This window comes from Carcharhinus amblyrhynchos, chromosome 23 (assembly GCF_965287045.1).
Source record: "Carcharhinus amblyrhynchos chromosome 23, sCarAmb.v2.hapA, whole genome shotgun sequence".
NCBI classification, from domain to species: Eukaryota; Metazoa; Chordata; class Chondrichthyes; order Carcharhiniformes; family Carcharhinidae; genus Carcharhinus; species Carcharhinus amblyrhynchos.
The window spans coordinates 30,039,898-30,064,645 of record NC_137346.1 but is presented as its reverse complement, the minus strand read 5'-3'; the positions used below and the strand labels follow the sequence as shown (position 1 = coordinate 30,064,645).

The window sequence follows — 24,748 nt, the reverse complement described above, 5'->3', positions numbered from 1 at the left end:
CTCCAGTGCAAATGGACCATTCCAAAGTCAATTTGGTTTTATTACACCATTGTTCCGTCCTTTAGCTGCAGTCTGCATTCACCATGTCTTTCCTTTTTGGCAGGAAAGTAATTATCTTGATAGGTTAATTATCCTGATGCCCTGTCATGAGAGGATGTATTTCTTAGGGTGAAGCCCATGCTGTTCGCACATAATCACAACTTGGGAGTTTATACTTCTTGCTGCACTCACAAAAAGGGAATAAAGAAGGCAGCATGTCAGCCCCACTTAACTCGAGAATTTATTCCAGCTCCATTTTATTTGCAAATGATTTAAGATAACGTTGCAACCTCATTCAGGCCAACAAAACTTTAAAATATTTTGTAACAGCAAAACTTTGCAAATAAGAATAGCCTTAGAAAAATAGGTACTTTGGTGGCCTTCAATCTGTGCAGGGTAAAGGACAGGTCAGGGCTCTATTCTGGATTATACCTCCGAGTCAACTGGTCCTTTTTGCCCAGTTGTTCGTTTGCACTCAGGAATGAGAGCTTTGAAAAGGTATACGGAAACAGGCCACCCACATTGGTTTAGCAGTTCTCCTTGATGCCATTTTCTCATACATGTCAGAGCATGTGTATTCTTCAATGTCCTGTCTTTTCTGAAGCCATTGCAACATAGAGTCACAGAGGCTTATAGCATGGAAACTTGCCCAACCTGTCCATGCCACCCAGTTTTTTTTTACCACTAAGTTAGTCTCAATTGCTCGCATATGGCCCATATCCCTCTATACCCATCTTACTCATGTAACTGGCCAAATGCTTTTTTAAAGATAAAATTGTACTTGCCTCTACTATTACCTCTAGCAGCTCGTTCCAGACACTAACCAGCCTCTGGGTGTGTGGCCAAGGCCCCAGATATCAGTGATCCTCCAGTCTTTCATTCAACTGGTTGTCAGGTCATTCAACCATAGCAGGGAATTCAGTTAAGACCATCTTTCTCATATCCAGCAACCACACAAACAATGGCTGGAATTCTCCAGCCATTCACGCCAACTGGAGTTTCTGGTCCCTGCTGCGGTGAACGGGAGATTTGGCTGAGCGCTAAATTCTCAGTCCTTGCTTGCAGCAGCTGCGGGGCATGAACGCCTGGAAAATTTTGGCAACACATTTAGCAGCAAGTGGGGATCTTCCTGACTTGTTTAACTTAATGAGAAGTCTCACAACATCAGGTGATGAAAGGCAGTGCTCCGAAAGCTTGTGCTGCCAAATACATCTGTTGGACTTTAACTTGGTGTTGTGGGATTTCTCACCGTGCCTACCCCAATCTAACACCGGCATCCCCACATCATGTTGGGCGCTGAACTTATCCACACGGGAACTTCAGCATTCGGGTTGTATAAAAGTTTGCTACTTTCCAATTGAAGAATGCTGAGATCAATCTGCATAGAAAATGCTGGCTTACTTTGTTATTCATCACTGAAAGACTGCAGGACTTAAATGTGTTCATTTTATTAGATTATCAAATGGCTTCAGTTGGGGATTTTCTTGCTTTGTTCTCCTCTCCCTTTCAATTTTTAAGTCACTTAATCAATCTTTAAAAAATTAAGTTGCAAACATTTTGGTCAAATCATTTCTTCTTTCCCATTTCGGTCTGTATCCAACGTTCCATTAAAAAGAGACTTGGGGAGGAATTTTGCCATCCTGCCCATCATGGGAATTGTAGCGTGCTGTTGTGTGTGTGGGGGGTGGGTGGTTGCAGACCTGCAAAGGTCTTTGGACCTTGGGTGGGATTTTCCTTGGTCTTGGGTGAGCATGGCTGGAAAATCCCAGCCTTGTTGTTGGTCCTGAGGTGAAACAGCTCCATCTTCAATCTGATTTTAGACCATTAATCAGTCACTATTCATTAATTCCAATTAGCATCCCTGGCTGTGGGCATCGGGAAGGAGAAGCAGTAGTGCTGGAATTTGAATGCTACAGGCCCTGGTGGTCAGGTCAGCATCTTTGCAAAGCCCACAAGGCAAATGGTGCACGTTGTTGAGGACCAGCAGCTTTTGAAGGGGAACTGGTGACTTAAAGCTGTCTGACCCCCAAAGGCAGAATGCCAGAACTGGATGACAGACTGCACTGATTGAGGTTACAGCACTGCAGGAGGTGCTGGAGGAAGCAATGGTGCTTTCCATGCCAATCTTATCACTCTGCAGTGCAGCAAAACCCAATGCCATGATTGGCCGGCCAGCATTTATTGCCCATCCCTAGTTGCCCAAGCGCAGTTGCGAGTCAACCGCTTTGCTGATGTCAAGGCATAAAAATTTCCAACGAAGTCTCCCAGCTGGAGATCGAAGCAAGAACACCCACCCTAAGACTGAGGTGAACTGACAGCTGAGAATCACCACAGAAGCAGAGTTTCTAGACACTTGGAATGGGATTTTTCCGACCAGGCTCACTCCAAAGCCGAAAGTGCCCCCCTGCTGAGGTCAACAAAGCTTTGCATGGTCTGCCCCCACCTGCTAAGATTCCCATGGTGTGCGGGACAAGAAATTTCCACCCTTGGTAGTTTAAAATCTGATATCTTAAGTGCTCATTTAAGTAATGGAAAATTAATACTTTTTAAAATTCATTCATGGGATATGGGCGTAGTTGACTGGCCAGCATTTATTGCCCATGCCTAGTTATCCTTACTGAGTGGCTTGCTAAACCATTTCAGAGGGCAATTGAGACTCAACCACATCGCTGTGGGTCTGGGGTCACATGTAAGCCAGACCGGGTAAGGACAGCAGATTTCCTTCCCTAAAAGACATTAGCGAACCAAATGGGTTTTTCTGACAATCGGCAATGGTTTCATGGTCATCAATAGATTCTTAATTCGAGATTTTTTTATTGAATTCAAATTTCACCATCTACCGAGACAGGATTCCAACTGAGTCCCCAGAGCATTTGCTGGGTTTCTTGATTAATAGTCTAGTGATAATAGCCATCGCCTCCCCAGATGCAATATTTAACAGCATTGTTGTAAAATTAGGGTTTATTTCACTGTGGATCCACTGGCATTTTTAACTAGTTGACCAGAAGAGCACATGCTGACTTTGACAGTAAGTAAAGGGTTAAACATTAGTAGTATATAAAGATTATAATCTTAGCTTGCAGTCTACTGCGAATGTTTATTTGACTTCTGGCAACTGAAATTTGTCTGACTCATGAGAGACCCAAGAAAGACCTAAGAGGAAACTTCGATGACAGAGGAAATAAAAGGCAAACAGCAGAGTTTGTGGCTTTACACAATATACTGATTCATCATTTAGTGACACTTGAATTGGAGGGCAGAGTAATCATTAGTTTCAACAAGGAGCTGTATCTCTGAAAACCTCAGTCAATAAAAGTCTGACGGCTTTATTTGTGAAATAAGCTGGAGAAGTAACTAAAAATAAAAATGGTTTAATAACAAGACAGAAGGGGGTGCAGAGGCATGCTACGTACTTCACACAATAAGTTCTGGGTCTGTCAGAACTGAGCACGAAGTCAGAAAGAATTGATAGAAGTAAAAATTGAATAAAATCAGACAGCTTTCCACTCTCCTCCAACTACCCCGACCCATCTCTGCCATTCCCCCTTATGGCCCAGTATAGAGAGAGAGAGAGAGAGACCGCCAGATAGCTGGCAGCATGTCTGCTTTCCACACTCTCAGACAAGTTATGCCACATGATATAAGACCTGAGGGAGGAGAGAAAGTACAATATAACAGATTAAAATATAGGGTTAAGCAGTAATTTCTATACGGGTTTCACCAAACACATTGAAACTGAATGTTTGGTGGCAAGTTTCTGTCCTTAACATCCTCTGAAGCAACACCAATTGCTAAAGGGCCAAAACTACATTTGGGACAGGAACAGTATAACAAGTATTTTACCTCCCCAGAAAGTACTGTTTTGTTAACCTGGCTGGCCTCAGTGATTGTACTTCATGCTGTATCTTAAGTGGAAACAGTGCGCTTATGCCAACTTCCAATTTACCTTTGGCACATTTACACTACGCTGGAGGCATTCAGTACATGCACGCAGGCCATTAATAGAAACAACAACCTGCTGATAGCCTGATTTTCTTTTACATTTTGGGCTGTTTGTTCATTAACCGCACAGCTCAGGGTATCACACTAATGCTTTGAATTAACACAGTGCTTCAAGGGTTGTCTATGGCTGGAGCAAGCTTGGTGTAATGGTGAGTTCACTCACACTGTGTCGGTAGAAAGGATCAACTTTTGTTGGGTATTTGTCAAACTGCAAAGGAATCAAAGCATGTAAAACAAGTTATGGTCTGTTAACACAGATTTGTTCCCGTTGCCATGACTACTCAAGTTGCGCCGTTCAAAAATAATCTGTCACACTCAACTGCAGCTACAAGTGTCAGATATGATAATCGACATGTAATAAAATAAATCAAATTCATGTTCAGCATGCTGGCTCGGCAGATACATTTTACCCAGATCCATACTCTGCACTGGCGAAATTTTGTATTTCACAAGATTTTAGATCGACAGTCTGTGAAAAAGATAAAATACAATGTTCTTTCAAGGGTCTCATTGATATGCAATCTAGAGTTCTCTTGCTTCTGTCCTCGCCAGTGTACAACTATTCACTGTAATGGGCAGAAAATCACTGGCTGGTGAGTGCAATAGTGGGAAAGCAAGGCTATGAACTTTACTTTGGAGGGAATGAGAGTTTTTTTTTCTCCTCTTTCTTCCTACCTCCAATTCATGATTTACTCATATCAATCTGGCCATATAAGCAAACTTCTTCACTGCCTCAACCAGTCCCAATCCTGTTCTAGCTTCTAAAGTTTTATTAAAGTTTTTTTATTAGTGTCATAAGTGGGCTTATGACTAAGTACAGTATGCAGTACAACTGCAATGAAGTTACTGTGAAAATCCCTTTGTCGCCACACTCCGGCGCTTGCTCGGGTACACTGAGGAAGAACTTGGCATGGCCAATCCACCTAACCTACACATCTTTGGACTGTGGGAGGAAACCGGAGCATCCGGATGAAACCCACACCGACACGGGGAGAACGTGCAAACTCCACACAGATGGTGACCCAAGCTGAGAATCAAACCTGGGTCCCTGTGAGACAGCAGTGCTAACCACTGCGCCACCGTGCCAAGGTTTTTCTTGAAGATAATACGCTCTTATCAGCCTCTTGCTTGGCACTCTGTCCCTCCTCCTCTATGGTACAACAGGGATATGGAAATCGCTGACTGCATGGGGTGGAAGCCCAGGTCCTACCCCTCCCACAGGCAGTAGAATGCTGCACCAATCCATATGCAGTTTGTCTTTAGCAGAATATTGTTCTCATGTGTGACATTGTTCCACTTGTGAGCTGGGTGACTCTTAGAAGAAAACCTCAGGAATCTGCACATTTGCAGAATGACCGTGTAAAGGAAGATCAGGAACATCATTCGGGCTAACTTATTTGCAATTTCAAAAAAAAATTTGGTAGTGTGGGGAAGATCAAACTGACTTGTTCAAAGCCAGGGGATTATCCTGAAATCCAAGGGGTTAACATGGAGATGCTATATAAAGATGTCAAGCCAGACAGGAATTTGACTTCCACACAAACGCATAGGATGTCAAGTTCAAAACTGAGTCTATTTTCTTAAAGAGACTGCATTCCTTTTTCATTTTCTGTCCCAAATTAACTGGCCACATGTTACTGGCCTTCTCAACGCGTTCAGTGTGGGTTGTTTAATAAAGAACGACATTGCTCTAAATAAACAGTGGCCAATATAACCTACACATTTAACGGATTCAGCATGTTTACATTTCTGCAGCTTCACAATAAACAAGTCAAATTTCAGACTTTCAATTTTTTTACCCTTTTAACAATGCCCTTTTTAGTCTCAACTGAAAGGGACACACAAATGGCAATAAATATAAATGTTATGAAGGGAAAGATGAATTAAGCATATAATGGTAATTAAACTATTTGGACAAGTCTCTGCAAGAGGTAGCCTTATTGCTGTTCTTGCACCAGGAAAACCACCCATGATGAGCATTTATAAGAGTCAAATTATTTTAAAAAAGGTGAAAGTTTAAAGTAAGTTGGACGTGACCCTATTTACAATGAAGACTCCGAATCAAATACATATGCAAATGTTGCACGGATCTCATTTCTGTTTTAAGACTGAACACATTTGCATTTATATAGCATCTTGTCATGTCTCCAGGACGTCTCAAAGTACCTCAAGCCCAATTACTTACTACTGAAGTGCAGTCACTGCTGTTTTGTTGGTCATTATAGCAGGCGATCTGCACAAAGCAAGGTTTGGCATTGGGTTGGGTGACTGGTTTACTTGTTTGAGATGATGCTGGCTGACAGCTGGCCAGGGCAACGGGAGAGGTCTGCCTTTAATGAATAGGCAGACAAAGTTTCAGGTTAATTCACTCTTTGAAAGATAGTACAGCCTCCACCCCATCTCCAAATGCAACATTCCCTCCACACTGCAGTCAGTCTAGATTACATGCTCAATCCTGCAGTGTGGTTTGGATAGACGCTTTCTGACTCAGAAGTTCTCATGTAATCAACTGAGCAGAACTGACACTTTCTAATTAAGATACTATAGTCTGAAGTTTCCTCTACTGCTTCAGGGTGCACTGTAGAAAATAAGGAGGAGAAACTGGGCAAGGAGAACCATCTTGGCCTTAATGTATTCTTATTCACATTTTATCCCTGTCTTTTTTGGACTTCAAAACCCAGGCTTTTCATCTATGCATTCCTCTGGTTACCCAGAGGTGAGCTTTCTGGGATTCCTGGTGCTTTTCCTTGCCTCCTGAGCTAAATCACTTCACCAGATCGTCTAGTTTGGCAGAGAACTCGTCTTAGCAAAAGGCAGAATGTGAACAGGCATTGAAGCAGAGGTGCAAATCACAGCTTCTGTGAAGGAACCCCCTCTACCAATAACTACACATTAATTTCAGGGGTGAAATATAATCCAAGTACAAGATTCGCAAAATAACAGTGATTTTATCCGAGTTCTTCATTGTTTCCTCCCTTGTTTGATTGGTGCCTCGAATTGCTTAGTCCCTTTCAGTGGGTGAGACCATCAACAATGCACCTCTCTTTGCAATCACTACCAATGCTGTCTTTGAGACACAGCTTTGTAAAATTCTCCCCCAACCCCAATGACAGAATTCACAGACAGCGCAGAAGGCAAATGTGAGCATCACGTGAAATCAAATCCTGAACTGTTTTTTTGTGAAGCTTGAGCCATCCCACTCCCTCTCACTTCTTTAAGTCCAGAACCAGGTAACTTTGCAATCCACACCCCCCCATCCCAATCTTCCCTAATGCACAGAAATCATGGCATTTTACATAGAAAATCCCTGTGCTACCTTGCAGAGAAACTCAAAAGTGCAAATAATGGTAACAGTTTTATAGCAGCAGGCTTGGCCACTACGGGTAACAATGCTACCCCAATGCACAAAAGTCTTTCACAAAACGGGGAATGAGGATTGAAGCTTGCACAAGACATGTTTGTATCACAAGCATCCATTCAGGTGTCTTGTTTGTGGACATAAATGGTTTCTGGCTCATGGCTCAGAAGTTTCTGATGACATCTGTTTCTTTTAGAGATTCCCAGCCCCCAGAAGCATACACTGGAAATGTGGGTATCTGATTTTCCTACCATTGAGAACCTATGCTCAGAAAATTGCTCGCAATGCATGTCTAAATTTCCAGTATGCACCAGGAATAGCTGAGGCTTCCTGCCAGATGCACAGTCAGACAATTACCCATGGCCTTAAATTCACAAAACATAAATATTTGAGGAGAGCTGGGAATGAAACTCTCATTATAAATTGCTCTAATTAGCAAGAAGAAAACATGGCATTAGTTATCCAGATTGACTAATAACTGCAGACAAAATGTTTGGTACAGATAGTTTGGAATCTGCTGACAATAAACAGTTACGGTGTCTCATAAACACCAGAACAATACAAGTGATATAAGGGGAATAGAGTTGCTGTGCTCTACTTATCCTCACATTTCTGCCTTGGGTACGCACCATGGGTGGTGCAGGAGTTGGCATGATGGCCGTTGGTGGGATGGTATGCGGAAACGGCGCAAAGGTATGCTGATGAGTGTGTTGATGGGTATGCTGGTGTTGGTGCTGGTGGAACTCCGCCCGCATGTAGGGTGGGGGCCCCAGCGAGGCCCCTCGGTCGGCGCTTTGAGAGGCCAAAAATCGGGTGTTCAGCTCTTGGCGCAGGAGTTCTTGTTCTATGAGAGACAGATAAACATTGTGAGGAGCTACGTACTTCCTAAATGACACAATATAAAACACACAGACACTCCATACATTGCCGTCCAGTTTAGGTTATGTAGAGATGAGACTCAGTAACACATTTGTTAAGGAAATCTTAGAACTTTCACATTGTACCATATGTATTGCATACATCAAATACCAGAAAGTGAAAATATTTGTATATATTTTATGTATATGTTTACAAATCCTTCACATCGCACTTATTATCCTAAAGCATTACTTTCTGAAACACTTTTGCGACAACTTTTCTAATGGAAACTTCCAATCCAAAAGGTTATAACAGGATGCAGAATGTAAACATTTTACAATGGCAAAATCCTGTGCAAGCATTTTGCCATCGCAGTTGGGAGTGTAAACGCAGGCGGGCCAGGATGTATTTCCAGCCCATTCTTGATGAAGCTGGGTCAGGTTAAAACAAGTTAAAAGATATAATTCTAGGAACCAGATTACAAAACATTAACGTGTTGGGTAACAGAGAAAATTGAAGATTGATGCTGTGGTGAACCCTCCTCCACTCTGCCACTGCCCACTTCCTATCCTGCTATTCCTCAGAGTGCTATCAAGTCTACTTCCTCCTCCTCCCCTCAGTTCTGACGGGCACCAATCTCACAATAACAGATTACAGTCCCGGATTACTTACTGAATTGAACACTTTAAGGAAGACTTGTGTTTTTTTTAATAAAGAGATACAAGTAAAGACACTGAGCAGAAGATGACTGATCCTGCAGTGATCACCTTCTGGAAAATTCCATTGTGGATTATAGTTGACAGCGCTATCCTGAAAGAACAGGTCGGTTGCACCAAATTGGTGGTAAGACCTTCTTCAGATAGAGGCACTTGAAAGGAAGAGATGAGATACAAAAGACTGAACTTCAATGTCCTGTGGTTGTGGAGACAATGGAGACTGATTGCCACATTTCAGCAGTCATCCAAAGAATCCACCTTTATGTCTCAAAATGTATAAAATGGTTTGAGATCAGAGAAAGCACGGACTCTTGGTGCAAGGTGTCTCTTCCAGGACTACACAGGGAAATGGGTTAAAAAGCTACAGCAGATGTGGTGTGTGTGTGCTGGTGTGCCAGTGTGTGACTGATACAGAAACTAGAAGAACTATCACCTAGTCACCCCCTGCAGTTGCAAGAAAGCTCTCCCTCTTGCTGGAGGCAAATCCTAATGGAAGCCACAATCAGAAGGAAATAGGACAGTCTCTTCAGCTACCCTGCTGAACTAAGTATCTCCAATTAACTGAGAAACTGCCAACATCAGCTCTCCCAGAAACACCCATCTTTATGGCCTCAATGTACTGCCATCTGTGCCTCACAATCAGAGCCAAAATACTAATTAGTATTTGTTTTTAATTTTTATTTGGATTCTTAACTTTCAATTTCTAATCTGTGTGTATGAGTGTTACGTTTTTCATTATTTTTCTTAAATTTTAGTAACTAATGAACTTATTCATTCCTCAACTCAAGAAAGCCTGGTTAAATTGGATCCATCAAAAAAATCAACACATTTGGATGAGGAACAGATATCCAGAGGGGAAGGGATCCCTTTTTAATTAACCTTGCTGTGGGCAACTGAGGAAGTCAAATAAAGAAGGAGGGCCAGCTCATTCCACCTCACCCAGAAGCATGACGAATGGACGAGGGGAGGCAGTGGTATAGTGGTATTGGCACTGGACTAGTAATACCGAGACTCAGGACCTGGGTTCGAATCCCAGCATGGCAGATGGTGAAACTTGAATTCAATTTAAAAAGAAATTGAAAATCATAAGTCGAATGATAACCATGAAACTGTTGTCAATTGCCGTAAAAGCCCATCTGGTTCAATAATGTCCTTTAGGGAAGGAAGTCTGCCACCCTGACCTGGCCTGGTCTACACGTGATTCCAGGTCTATAGCTATGTGGTTGACTCTTGAAATGCCTTCTGAAAATAGCCTAGCAAGCGACTCGGTACAAGGGCAATTAGGAATGGGCAATAAATGTTGCCAGCTGATCAAATAAAAACAAACTGGGGACCTGTTCAGGAATTTAACAAATTAGGGGGCCTCGTCTGGGGACTGCTTGTAACACCAGAAATCTACTAGCAAGTCAAACTTAGGGTGCACTGGCAAGTTTGCCAAACCTTTGATTTCCCCTCTTTTGCAAAACTACAACAAAGGACCCTTCCCCTGCTGTACCAGGTGATGTGTAGAACATAAAGGACTTTACGTCTTCACGTCTACAACGAGGTAGAAATTTGCTAGATATATTTGACATGCAGCCTGGAAATTATTCAGACTCCATTGACCAGGATCTGAACTGCATCAGTCATATAAATACTGTGGCTAGAACAGCAGCTCAGACACTGGGAATTCTGCAGTGAGTAACCCATCTCCTAACTCCCCAAAGCCTGCCCACCATCTACAAGGTGCAAGTCAGGAATGTGATGGAATATCTTCAGTTGGTTGGGTGACTGCAGCTCTAGCAACCCTTGAGAAGCTCAATACCACATAGGACAGAACAGATTCTCTCCACCACAAGCATAGAGTGGCTGGAGTGGCAGCAATGAATATCATCCATAAGATGCACTTCATTAACTCGCTAAGGCTCTTTCAACAGCGCCTTTCAAACCCGCAGTCCCTGCCACTAAATTGCTGCCCATACTTTCTGCAACTCAATGTCTGAATATCTCCAATCTACCCTACCACAGCACCAAAATGGCTCTAACCAACTTTGGAAATAGCACTCTCTATGACTGTGGCCATGGTGCATCCCTTCTGCAACATCTGGCACACAATCCTCCTTCAATACCTGTTCACTATAGTTCAACTTAGTGGCACTTCCCCAACCTGATTCCACTCTGACTTACCCAATCCAATCATAGAGCATCTTCAGTATTTGCCACCCATGCACTGTTAACTTTCAAGTCCCCCAAAGGTCTACTCTTGGCCCCATCTCTTCATTATATACATGCTGGCCCCTAGCAATATCATTCACAGAATTGAGGTCAGTTTTCACTTTTAAACACATGAACTCGACATTGTATTTCTTCATTTTCCCAATGCCTTGGCAGAGATAGGTTGCTTGTTCAACATTGAGTCTCGGATTAAGCACAATTTCTTTGTAAGATCGAAAGATTAAGCCATTATCTTCAATCCCTGTCAGAATTTCCATACTCTATTCCACAACTCTCCTTGATCTTTCTCTAAACCCTAGCTACGACTGTAAAATTATATTCTGCATTCTCTCCTTCTCTATGAATGGTATGCTTTGTCTGTACAGTGCAAGAAATAATACTTTTCACTGTATACCAATACATATGACAATAATATATCAAATTAAAATCACCTCTTTGACTAGGCATTTGGTCACCTTAATATCTAATTCTTGGGCGCAGATGATATCTCTGTGATGCATATTGAAACATTTTTCTACATCGAAGGTGATATATAAATGTACAGTGTTGTTGTGAATATTATTCCTGACTAAATGACATAAGGCCCAGGTATGGGTGCTGCCCATACTTCCTACTTCATAGTAAGTTAAACAAATTACTAATTTGATGCATCAACACTCAATGCTACAATTCCATTCATTATTAAGCAAGTTACACAGGAAAATATTACAAATGACTGTAAAGAGTCTATGAACAAATGAATGGCATAACATGAAAGCACAGCTACAGGCAGATACAGCCGGTTTTACATGATCCATCACTGAGGGTGACAGCAACCTACACAGTGATCATGTAGCTATCCAAAAGAGGGTAACAGGATTGGGTGGTATCTCTCATCGACAGCGACCATGAAGGACAATCAAACTCAAATACCTCCTTGGGACCCAGGTATTGAAAATAAAATGTAAGAAGCTGTTGAAAAGGCATCTTAACTGTAAGGCAACAACTGTTGAACATAGGATTCGGGATCTCGCCTTCAGGACTAAATGGTGGGGGGGGAGCGGTTTAAATTAAGTGCAACTGGTGGGCTCTCAAGTCTGCCGGCTTAATCACAGGGCCAGGAAATCTCCAGCCTCAGTAGCCCCACCGATAGATGTGGGAACTACTGCAGCAGGTAAGAAATCTTGGGAGCTGCTCAAAATGGAGGTACCGAGAGGCGTAAAACTGATTAAATATTTGTGAGGGGTCAAGCAGTCGGCACCCTTTAATCAGAGATGGGAACCCTCCAGCAGCAGTGTTTGGTCTGCAGTTGCCTCGTTGGGTGGACGGAACGTCTGCCTCCGATAGTGCCGAGACCGCCTCAGGCAGTGGGAGGTGGCCTCACTGCCAGCCAAATGCCAACAAGTGCCCTGAATGATAGCTAACTGGGGACATCAATATTGTATTTTTAAATGTATTACATTGTACCACTATAATACCCTTTTGCAAACTGGGAGAAAGGTTCAAGCAAACATTTAAGGAATGTCCCCCAGGCTGCTTAATTCAGCAGCAACAAAATGCCTGCTTCTGGATCGCCAATTCCACTGGCTTTGAATCTTACAATGTAACAACTGGGACAACAATGAGTAAGGGTTGATGTGCAGATGTGCTTAACTGCCAAAGCATGTCAGATTATGTGCCAACTGAGTCAAGGTGTTGTTGTGGATGTTAATTAGGAGACTCTGTAAATATTGAAGATTATCTGAAAGGGTGTTGGACATTGACATTCTTCATTTCTTTCATCAATGCTATAATTCTGCACTTTTTCAAAGATGCACGCTCACATTTACAACCATGTGAAATGTTTCAGACTGGTCAATGCAACTTAACACCTAACTCACCTGGAACCAACTGCAGATGGAAATAAAACAACCAGTCATGGAAAAATAATCAGATTCATAAAATCAATGGATCAGGTAGAGAAATACACTTACTGTTTTGGTAGTAAGGACAAATTGTCAATAACTGCACTGTATATGATAGAAGCAGTCTCAAATCTGGAATTTCGCAGTGGAACTGGACAACCACATGAACAGAAACCTTTATATGGAGATGGGGGAAGGGCTGTAGATTAGTATAGCCGAGTTTCCTTAAGAGAATGGGCAGCACGCTGGCACAGTGGTTGGCACTGATGCCTCACAGAACCAGGGACCCGGATTCAATTCCAGCCTCAGGCGACTTTGTGTGTGCAGTTTGCACATTTTTCCCATGTCTGCATGGGTTTCCTCTGGGTGCTCCAGTTTCTTCCCACGGTCCAAAAATATGCAGGTAAGGATGATCGGCCATGTTAAATTGCCCCTTAGTTTCAGGGGAATTACAATGGTAAATACACGGGGATTGGGCCTGGTTGGGATTGTTGTCGATGCAAGCTTGATGGGCCGAATGGCTTCCTTTTGCACTGTAGGGATTCTATGATCTACACATCTGGGCTACGCGTGAGCTTATAATCTGAGTAGATCTCCGTTTGTCTGTTCCTTTGTTTTGGAGCTCGTGAATGACAATGACAGGGATGGTAGAGGTAAAACGGAGAGAGAAACATGGAATAACATTCTGGTTGAAATGGGTTTGCTGGGAAGCCCATCACTCACCTGAATATCCGGCACCGGCGGGGTGTCCTGGGACCTGAAGGGCACTTGACGTCAGTGGAGGAGGTGGTGGCAGGGCCGAATGGGGGGCAAACATAGTGGGATGATGCGAATGGTTTGCAGGCTGCAGACTAGGCGTAAAGGTGTGTGAAGTATTGTGGGCTGCTAGGGCCAAAGAAAAATTGGGAGTGGAAGGATGATGGGAATTGTGTGATGGAGGAGCTTGCGGTTTGACCGGAGTACTACTTCTGCTGCTGTAGAGAGACAGAGACGGAGAGGGAGAAACAAAAAACACGATGAGATCCATAAACATGCTTCATATATTTTCTGTACTGAATACTGACACATTTTTAAATAGCAGTTCAAACACTTGCAATCTCATTTACCATTTATTGATCCGGCGCTTTTTATTAATGTCTGCAGCTACTGGGAGATAATAAGGGGGGGAGAATTCTCTCTCCCTTCCTTGTCTCTGTCAATCATGTATATTAAAATAATTGTGCAAAGTTTTTGAATTAGTAATGGAATCACATGTACAATGCTGCATTTCAAGGAGAATTGTTGGCACAACTCAAATATTTTACGAAGCGTATGTTCATGGTGGCACAGTGGTTAGCACCAGGTTTGATCCCAGCCTTGGGTCACTGTCTGTGTGAAGATTGCACATTCTCCCAGTGTCTACATGGGTTTCCTCCCACACTCCAAAGATGTACAGGATAGGTGGATTAGCCATGCTAAACTGCACCTCAAGTGTCCAAAAATGCATATGGTCAGGAGTAAGCACACAAGAGTAGGCTGGGTTGGGCCTGGGTAAGATGCGCTGTCAGAGAGTCAGTGCAGTCTCAATAGGCTGAATGGTCTCTTTCTGCATTGTGGGGATTCTATGTCTTTGTAGACTGAAAGGCAGGAAACCAGTTGAGGATTTGGGGGAAAGCTGAGTTCAAATCAACAAGGTCATTTTAACCACCCCAACCAGATTTCCTGTTTTTGATTACCTGCGGTAAAGTGTGTAGATGTAAGGAGTAGACTTGATTGTAATGTAAAGTTTTGGGCGCCGCACCTGCGCAAGGATATTTTGGCCCTGGAGGGAGTGCAGAGGAGGTTTACTAGGCTGATACCGGAGTTGAGGGGATTGAGCTATGAGGAGAGGCTGAATAAACTAGGCTTGTACTCGTTAGAGTTTAGAAGAATGAGGGGAGATCTCATTGAGACGTATAAGATGATGAATGGGATGGATAGGATAGAGGTGGAGAGACTCTTCCCGCTCAAAAAAGACAGTAGGACTAGGGGGCACAGCCTCAAGATAAAGGGGAGGCGGTTTAGAACGGAGTTGAGGAGGAACTTCTTCACTCAAAGGGTGGTGAATCTCTGGAATTCTCTGCCCGTTGAAGTGGTGGAGGCTGCCTCGCTAAATATTTTTAAGAAGCGGGTTGATGGGTTTTTGATAAGAGAAGGGATTGAGGGTTATGGGGAGAGGGCGGGAAAGTGGAACTGAGCCACGACAGATCAGCCATGATCTTATTGAATGGCGGGGCAGGCTCGAAGGGCTAGGTGGCCTACTCCTGCTCCTATTTCTTATGTTCTTATGTTCTTATGTTCTTAATGCCTTCCACTGGTGACTACCATCAGTCAGTTGATAAGTACCTGCTATAGACTGGTCCCTTGAAACCATGCCTGATGAGTCAGGAGAAGAGCAGGCATAATGGGAGAGCAAAACTGCTCCCATAGAATTTCTAATGTCATCTAATGAACTTACAGTTTCACTAAAGTTTGTGGCACAAATATGTATCCTTCAAACTATCATACAAATGTTATGTACATTTGAAATCACACTGATTTTTGGTCACATTTGTGCTGTGTATGTTCATGTCAGACATCTGTATAAGTGATGGTCTGTGGCTGTTAGCCCTCTTGTCATTTTAAACTGTACTTACAATTGTAGTTCATGCATATGATTACAAGGACCCAAATACAAAGTGGGTTCGAATGAGTAATTGAGGCATATGCTTAGCTAAGTAGATGTTCTCACAGTTATTCTACTATTTTCCAAACAAATATGAAGAGTTATAAACAATTTCAGTTGCTCACCTTATGCTGTTTAGACTTAGACTGCTGCTGTACACAGACAGAGACTGTGGGAGGCTCCGAGACGTTGGCCGCGATGGAAGTTGACTTTGAACAACTGGCTGTGGAGGAGAAGGTGGCCTGGGCTGCGACTGAGGGTGAGGCTGGTGCTGAAGAGTCGGAGCCTGGGCTTGAGCTTGAGTCTGAGATATGGGCTGAGGTTGAGGCTGGGGTAGAGGTACAGATTGGGGTAGAGGTACAGGTTGGGGTTGAGATGGAATTAGGGGTTGGGATGGAAGTAAAGACTGGGATTGTGGTTGGGCTTGTCCTTGGGGTGGCGGTAGAACCTTTGGCTGTGACTGGGGCAAATGCTGTGTAATCTGGGTCTGCACAGGAATTGGAGAGCAGAGTTTTGCCTGGGATTGGGATTGGGATTGGGACTGGGGTTGGGACTGGGGCCGGGGTTGGGGTTGGGGCTGGGATGGGGTCTGAGCCTGTGCAACAGGCTCCTTAGCCACAGCAAGCAGAAGCAGTTGGTCTTTGGAGCCCTCTTGACTTTTCTCCTGACTTCGCTCTAACCCTGAAATTTTGCGGACATTTGGTCCTCTTGCTTCTCGGGTGTCATTTGTTGTTAGTGCGCTGACACTAAAGTCAGTAACTGTGGAGAGAAAACAGATGGTACAAATCAAAATGCATCTTTTCAACTGAATATCAGGCGACTCCAGTACAGTCTGATCAATAAAATTCTACTCTTCAATTTACATTGCTCAAATATTCACTAAAATAATACAATCTAAAAGGGAAACTTTGAATAACATGGGTGAATTTATAAAACAGGCTCCTCGCTACTGAGAGGATTGTGATGAAAATAAGTGATTTTTATTTGATGTCCTCTCTCACTGAGAGAACCTTCCCATCGTGACCTGGTTCAGACAAAGTGGATGACGTTCCTGCTCCACTGCCACTTAGGGACCTTTACTGGGCTATTAATGTCTCGTCCAAAGGCACTTGCAGTGTAGCCAGTAACTGTTACAGGAGGCTACAAAAGATACAGATCCCCAAACAGCAGCTCACAAGGATGTATTCTTGTCACCTGGAGCACAGTTGCATGCTCGATGCAACTCAACAATCTTAAACACATTTGCTTTGACATTGGGTAGGCAAAGGTCATAAGTCGGCTCACAGGAGACAAAGAGTGGGATTCTCCAGCCACACGTGCTCCAAGACCAGAAATTCCCGTCTGAGCTCAATGGACCTTTGAATGATCCGCCAAGTTTTTGGTCTCACCCACGACGAGCAAGACGGAAGAATTTCGGAAGAGTCTGCCTCCAGGAATGGCTATGGACACAATGATAATTTCCAACATGAATATCCCATAAAATAACTGGAACAAAGAATAGCAGAAACTAATTTCATTTTCACATTCATATGACTTTCATGGGAATTCAAATCTTCTCCCCCTGCAGGTCACCCTTGCCCTGATCGAGAGATCAAATGGATAATTTGCTTCCACATCTCTGCTAATATTTGAACCGACCAGAGATTAGTCAAGAATTCTCCTGCGTATTTTCAGCAGATGTTCATCCAAAATATTTAACAGAAATAATTATGTTACACAGTATTTGTAATGTTAATCTACCACGACAATAAATAAGCGACTGCGTGCGTCTGTCTGTTGGCAATAAAATAAAATTTTGAAGGACATGGCAAACTATTTATAGTTAAATCAAGGAAGGATTTTTTTCTGTTTATTGATGGCAAGATATTTTCTTTATCTAGATCTCTTTGTTCAGTGATCTCCAATGTTGCAAAAAATCAGAAATGTTTGTTGCAAAGCCAAATGCTATTCAAGTAACATGAACAGCTAAGAACCTGAACATTAATACAAGCAGTTTTCTCAGATTCACAGAAAAACCCTATTTTCAGATGATTTAACTGGTAACATCAAGAATATTAAACTTTATTTATTAGTGTCACAAGTAGGCTTGCATTAACAGTGCGATGCAGTAACTGTGAAAATCCCCTAGTTGCCACATTCTGGCACCTGTTCAGGTACAATGAAGGAAAATTTAGCATGACCAATGCACATAACCCGCACATCTTGCAGACTGTGGGAGAAAAACCAGAGAACCCAGAGGAAACCCATGCAGACACGGGGAGAACATGCAAGCTCCGCACAGACAGTGACCCAAGCCAGGAATCGAATGCGGGTCCCTGGCATTGTGAGCCAGCAGTGCTAACCATCCCCATAAAATAATGAACAGCGCTAACACCATAATAATAGAAATTTTTATGCAAGGAATTTCTAGTTTATAAATCAACATTGTGTGACATACAAGTTTAACCTCTTTGATCTGTAAAATTTTAGCATATGCTGTATTTCAATTATGAGTGAAATCTGCTTTGGTTTTTGAAACAAATGTCCATTATCTTGGAGGAACATTAGAAAAGTATTATTTGGGACTGTCTCTCTCTCTCTTGTCTCAATGGGTTCAGGCACTGACCAGTTAAACTGGAAAGACCCCACTCAATCTGGAGTGTGGAATCTTATGCAGCGAGGATCAAATATATTAACGAGAGAAGAGAGTGGATAAAAGTAATGGAAATGTTGGGAAAATGTAAATAGAGTGGAAACAAAAGCAGGAATTAATAAAATTATATCTACTGGCATCAGAAAATAGAAAGCATGCGTTCATCTTGTGATACAATCACCACTTTCTGCTGATTTCATTCCATTATACAAAAAAAATTGGCAGATCTTTGTCACTTTCTAAGTCCTCTGAAGATTTTAGTGGCGTCTGATACATGCAAACTTTCCACAAGATTAACACATTGACTTTAAAAATGCTCAAATTTTGGGAAGTTTTATGAGCTGGTCTGCCTTCTTTTTAAGAAACTTGTTAATAGATGACTTGGCAATATGTATTTCCCATGTTGAGGGATGATAAAATCTCAGGAAAATTTTCTCATGGTGCCAGCATTTTCCCAAACATTAATTGCATTATCTTTATTGGCGCAAAATGTTCCTCAACTGCACAAAACCAAGCCTCAGCCAAGCGCGGGAACAATCAGAGATCGAGTTTAGATGTTTGGTCTGCCAGTTCCAGACATCTTTAATAATTCTCCAATTATTGGACTGAGAAAAATGTTGAAGATTTGGTGCAGAATTAACGTCCTTAGAAATTTGAGCATGAACTTGTTTAAAAGTATAGGGCAAAATTGTGTGCCCTCCTCCAGTGGGTTTGGTGGAGGGGGACAAGTGGGTATCCCAACATCTTCCCACTGTGACCCTGGTTCAGTCTAAGGTGGATGGCCTTCCTGCTCCACTGCCAATTAGGGACCTTTACTGGGCAATTAATGCAAAGGCACTCACCATCTGATTGAGGGACTCAGCATTGGGAAGGGGTGGCTGCGGAGAGTAACCGTCACCACCCCCCCACCCCGTTGCTGACCTTCCTTCCCACTCAACCAGCTACCCACCATCAATCACCTATGCCTCGATCCCTTCTCAATCTGCAACCTCAGATAAATGCAGTACCCGCAGTAGCCATCCGTGGCACCACTGAGTACAAAAGAGCCTCTGATTGGCTGGGACCTCTGCCCCAGGCTCCTTGATCTGGAGCATGGTCTGCTGGTGGCCTGCTAAGTGCCTGAGTAATGCAAGATGCAGAGGCCTTCCCAATGAGAGGCACCTTGAGGATCTCGTCAATTCTCTAGCCAGCAGCTAAGACTTCATCGCTCCCACCAGATTCCATCTGTAGACTTCCAAACAACATTAGGGAGGACCTCAATTGCCCCAGGCTTGTTGACTGCATCCCTCCAGAAGAAGTGAGACAGTTGACAGCTTATTTTCCCTGAGTCTGGGAAAATATGGGCATTATGTCATGTCAACTCTACACTTGGCACAGTCTAAATAATATTACACTTGTTGAGTCATTATCCCTAGTAAGTTTTCATGACTTGCGATAGACAAGTCAGGAGGCAATTGGTAGTGACAGGCCTATTAAATACAAGACTAAAGCCATCTTATTTGCCATTCATGCCACCCCCAAGCTACAGTGACAATTTTTTTAAAACCGGTTGTTCTAAAATTATGAAGTGATGCACTACATGCTCCCCTAATTAGGCCTCAAGGGTTTCGAAATGACACGTAATGCGTATTTAGTATCCCAAAAGAGTTCATCTGAATACATATAATGTACATTTAATATCCCCAAAGAATCAATTTGTCAGGTTTCCGACTCTGAAGGCAAAATATGCAAATTACCATTATGTTAAGAAGGCCTTTCCTTTCACTCTCAATAAAGTGCCCCTTTGGTTGGTTAATGACACATTACGCAGTGCAAATCACAACTTGCTGCTATCTAAACAGCGTGGGTTACAGCAAAAGCAATAACATGAAGCAGATAATGTAACAGCTTAGCAGTAGTATGGGCTGTTTTTAGCCATTTTTATCTTACAAGTGATTAGCTACTTCCACTCCAGCAAGGAGGAGTAATCTCTCCAACTGGGCCATTATTTAGCAGGAAAGAGTAATTCCTTCCTGCTACCCAAGTTGAAAGTTTATTTATTAGCGCCACAAGTAGACTTGCACTCACACTGCAATGTAGTTACTGTGGAAAGCCCCGAGGTACCACACTCCGGTTCCTGTTCAGGTCATGATGTGGATGTGCTGGCGTTGGACTGGGGTAAACACAGTAAAAAGTCTGACAACACCAGGTTTTAGTCCAACCGATTTATTTGATAGTAAACTCACAAGCTTTCGAGGGGACTCCCTCTTCGTCAGGTGAATGGAGAGTTCTGGCCTCGGACAGAGCATATAAAGCACAGACAGTTTAGAGATTAATGATTAGAATGCGAATCTTTACACCTAACCGGCTGTTCAAGTCCTAAAGTGGCTGACAATGTGTGTGGAAGGTGCACTGATCACAGGTTAAAGAGATGTGTATTGTCTCCAGACAAAGATTCGCATTCTAATCAGTAATCTCTAAACTGTCTGTGCTTTATATGCTCTGTCCGAGGCCAGAACTCTCCATTCACCTGACGAAGAGGGAGTCCCCTCAAAAGCTTGTGAGTTTACTATCAAATGAATCGGTTGGACTAAAACCTGGTGTTGTCAGACTTTTTACCCTGTTCAGGTGCACAGAGGAAGAATTTAGCATGGTCAATGCACCTAACCGGCATGTCTTTCAGAACTGTGGGAGGAAACCGGAGCACACGAAGGAAACTCACTCAGGCATGGGGAAAACGTGCTGACTCCGCACAGTGACCCATGCTGGGAATCAAACCAGCGTCCCTGGCACTGAGGCAGCAAGGTTAACCACTGTACCACCGTGCCATCCCTCACCTTTTAGCAGGGAATGAAGAAGGGGAGAATATGTAGTTAGATCAACTTTAAGCCCCGAGTGAATCAATGGCATGTTATATCAACCCCTTTTACCAATATATATTGAAACAGGTCTCTGCGTTTCCACAAAAGGTGTGCGAAACAGTTTTGGGATTTTTGATGTAAAGTTTAGATGAAGGATTCTGTCAGCCTGAAGGGCACCTGGTATATCGATGTATATGCAGTGATATCAACCTCTCCCAATCGCGTTTGTTACCTTGTATTTGAATTGGGGTAACAGAAGTAGCTTAATAATCAAAAAAAGTCTGAGGAGAGCCAGGTCAGCTACTTTTGTCCTTGGTATATTTAGATTAAATGGATTTTGGCAGAGGGAGCAAAATCCAGAGGTAACTATAAACTATTTGAGGAAGATGTGGCGTTAGAATTGAATACATGGATAAATGTCAGATATAATGTGAGATAATACATTTTGGAAATAAGAACATGAATGCAAGGATTCACTCAGTGAAGTGATATAGGTAAGCAGTAAGGATAAAGCTACGTGATATTCTAAAAGTGTGAATGCAGTTATCAAAAGCAATGAAAAGAAAACCAACAATGTTATATAAAAAAGGGGGCGCAGAGAGCAAAGACATAGGCTGGGATTTTTCTACTGTGCTCGCCCCAAAACCAGAAAATCCCTCCCATGGTCAACGGACCTTTGCATGGTCCACCCCCGCCCATTACAATTCCCGCGGCAGGTGGGACGGAAAAACTCCCCCTACAGTGGTAAATTTGTATCAACCTTTGAAAGAACTGAGTCTATGGAACTGAGCTGTTTTAATGCACTAAATTATAAAAATAAATTATAAAAATAATTTAAAAAATAAAAAAGGCATGGAGATCTCACAGTGTGTATTCATTAAGTTGGGAACATGGATATAGGAAGACACATTTGAAATAGTGGGACTACTTTCACTGGAGTGGAGAAGGCTTGTAAATTTAATTAGAGCTTTTAAAATTATGAATTATTTGACAGGGTGTGAGGGAAAGCGTATTTCTTCAAAGTGGGGATTTAGCAATGAGGGCCATCAATTTAAAAGTGTCTTTCAGACTTGAACGTGAATCATGGCAATTTGGCCGGAGTACCAGAGAGCATGCCATTCAGGGAACTAGACTTCAGCCAGGAGTTAACACCCTCAGGCGAGGAGGAGGAGAAGGAATGAAATTGGCAGAGAATATTAATGAGAAAAAAACCCCAAAATATTCTGCACGATGCTTCTCAGTTCAACGTGCAGTCAAACTGAAATGCTAACACATTCTGTGTTCCAGCTCAATCTGTGTGTGAGATTTTTATGATCAAACCACAAGTATTTGAGAGCCAGTCTGTCAACATGAAAAATGATTAACATACTTTCCCCTCACAGGCTCTTCAGTAAGCAAAGTACAAATACCTCATATACCTCAGTCCACAGAAGTCACATCTCAGCTTTGGCCAACAAAAACTAGCAAGTCTGCCCTATCCTGTTGCCCCATGAAAGCCTTACATTGATGACTGGATTAATAATTCACTGTTACCAATTACTATGCTAAAACAAGCAAGACAAGAATTCTGTTCCACCTCCAAAGTTCCCATGCTCGCCGGCCTCCCATTCCTTGACCTACCAACCCAAAGCTGGTTAAATGTGTCTCCTCAGCTAACTAATGTGACTCCAGTCCAGAGCAGGCACAACCTTGGACAAACGTATGAGTGAAAGACTTTCCATGCACTCTGTTGACGCTCCATATCCAAGCAACTCCACTAGGTAAACCAAACGTGCAGAATTCCAAGGCCATTTCTTGGCGGGGGCGGGAAGTCAACAGGAAAAGATTTTGTTCCATGGAACTGTTAAACTTCACCCAGTAACCTAGCATGATCAATTCCATCAATGAACACTAATTTACAAAACTTGTAAAGCTGGTCCCATATCTCTCTCTCTGACTGAAGAAGAGCATGCACACTCCCCCCTTGTTCAGCCAATGTTCCCAATTCTAGGATGCCCAGCCGCAAATAGCACATTTATTACTCTTTCAGCATTTTATTTTGGAAGAATGTTTTGCTACAGTCCTGCGCCAGAAATTAAATGGGAGACTAGTACACATTATTCATATCCAGGCCAGGCCAGTGGGCTGAAAGTCTCCTCATATTAACACCACACGAGTCTTGTGGAAATTTGGTTTGGATAGTCTCATCCTAGTTTCCTTGTGGTCATGTGGTTCAGAGTACCAGACTGCCCACAACCGACTACAAATTGACAAATTCACTCAACTATCACAAGGTTGATTTGTGCTGAAAAGGAAAAGACATATCTTGGTTGCAGTGGTAGAGGGTGCTGTTCTCTGGATTGAGAAGGACTGGGGACACTATTTGGAGTCAGTGAGGCAGTACTGTTCTATGGGACCCATGACATGCCTGAATAAGAAGTGTTTCATTCTGTCAATGAAAGCTCAAATTAGAAAATTCATCTGCCCCAAGAAAAACATGACTGTTTTGTAAGCGATATTTTTGTTTCCTGCTCATTAGTCCAATTCCCTCTGTGCTGCGCTCCATTGAGACTGGTTGCCGGGCAACATTTTTGAGTCATCATAAGATTAATATGTCTTAACTGATGTATTTGCAAAGAAGCTAATCATTTAGCATGTCATCCAACAGCCTCCATTGTCCTACATGTGAGACAGGATTACTTCTTGTCCACTCTTTGTTGACTTTATTCCATACTGCCTTTATCAATTTAGAATTCACGTTGTTTTATCCCAGCTGCACCTATTGCCATTCAAAGCAGAAGCAGAAGCCCACTAATTGGAACATGAGTTGATTCTCAAACCTGGCTGAAGAGTGGCCTGCTGAGTAAACAGGAGAAGCTCATACCTGCTTCCAGATAAGTCTCCAGTCTTATCCAGCCTCTGTATAAGGTAAATGCAGCCACTGGATACTGAGTGAGTTACACTGCATGCATCAGTGCACTCACTCTAGATGCTGGAGCTTTGAATAGGTGGCTAAGACCAAGCTCAAGATGGGGTGCAATGCCTTATCTTGTCAGCTTGTGGGGATCATGAATTGGACTCAATTTGAATTTGGTTTTGGAGCAAGCAAGGAGATGGATTTAAACTCGCCCAGTCCACTCTACACATTGGCTTTCTACTTAAAGAATGGAGGGACTGCAACAGATGAACACACTAATCCCAACAACTGGAAGACACCTTCAAACAGTCTCATTAATAGAGACATGGAAAATTCAGTATAGAAAGTAACTTCCGCCCTCATAAGCATTAATTCCCCGCTAAGGAGGCAATCAACGAGGGCACAAGACATGACAGAGATCAGGTCCAAATAGTTCCAAAACTTCTCAACCAGTTGCAAGCAAGTTTGCTCCACACTGCAAATGCTTACAAAGTGAAACTGAGATCAGGTGATGATTAAAGCTCCTTTTCTTTTCCCAGTTGGAAGGAGCTTGACGCACATATTTCATTGACAAGGAATGAAAACGTTTGGGGAGTTAAACAGCAGGAAGAAAAATAAACTGATCAG

The 24,748-nt window shown here is 42.7% G+C and overlaps 1 protein-coding gene across 5 annotated transcripts in view; it reads right to left on the bottom strand.

Moving 5' to 3' along the window:
• auts2a (activator of transcription and developmental regulator AUTS2 a) overlaps positions 1-24,748 on the bottom strand; it is a 1,149,797-nt gene that overhangs the window by 52,689 nt on the left and 1,072,360 nt on the right. For 2 of the 5 annotated variants that reach the window (XM_080210334.1, XM_080210338.1), the window contains exons 8-11: positions 15,879-16,512; positions 13,794-14,044; positions 8,008-8,243; positions 4,205-4,249 (exon numbers count right to left, since the gene is read on the bottom strand). In XM_080210334.1, coding sequence (XP_080066460.1) covers positions 4,205-4,249; positions 8,008-8,243; positions 13,794-14,044; positions 15,879-16,512 — 1,166 coding nt within the window. The remainder of the gene's footprint in view (positions 1-4,204; positions 4,250-8,007; positions 8,244-13,793; positions 14,045-15,878; positions 16,513-24,748) is intronic. The other 3 variants (XM_080210335.1, XM_080210336.1, XM_080210337.1) reach the window with 3 other exon arrangements.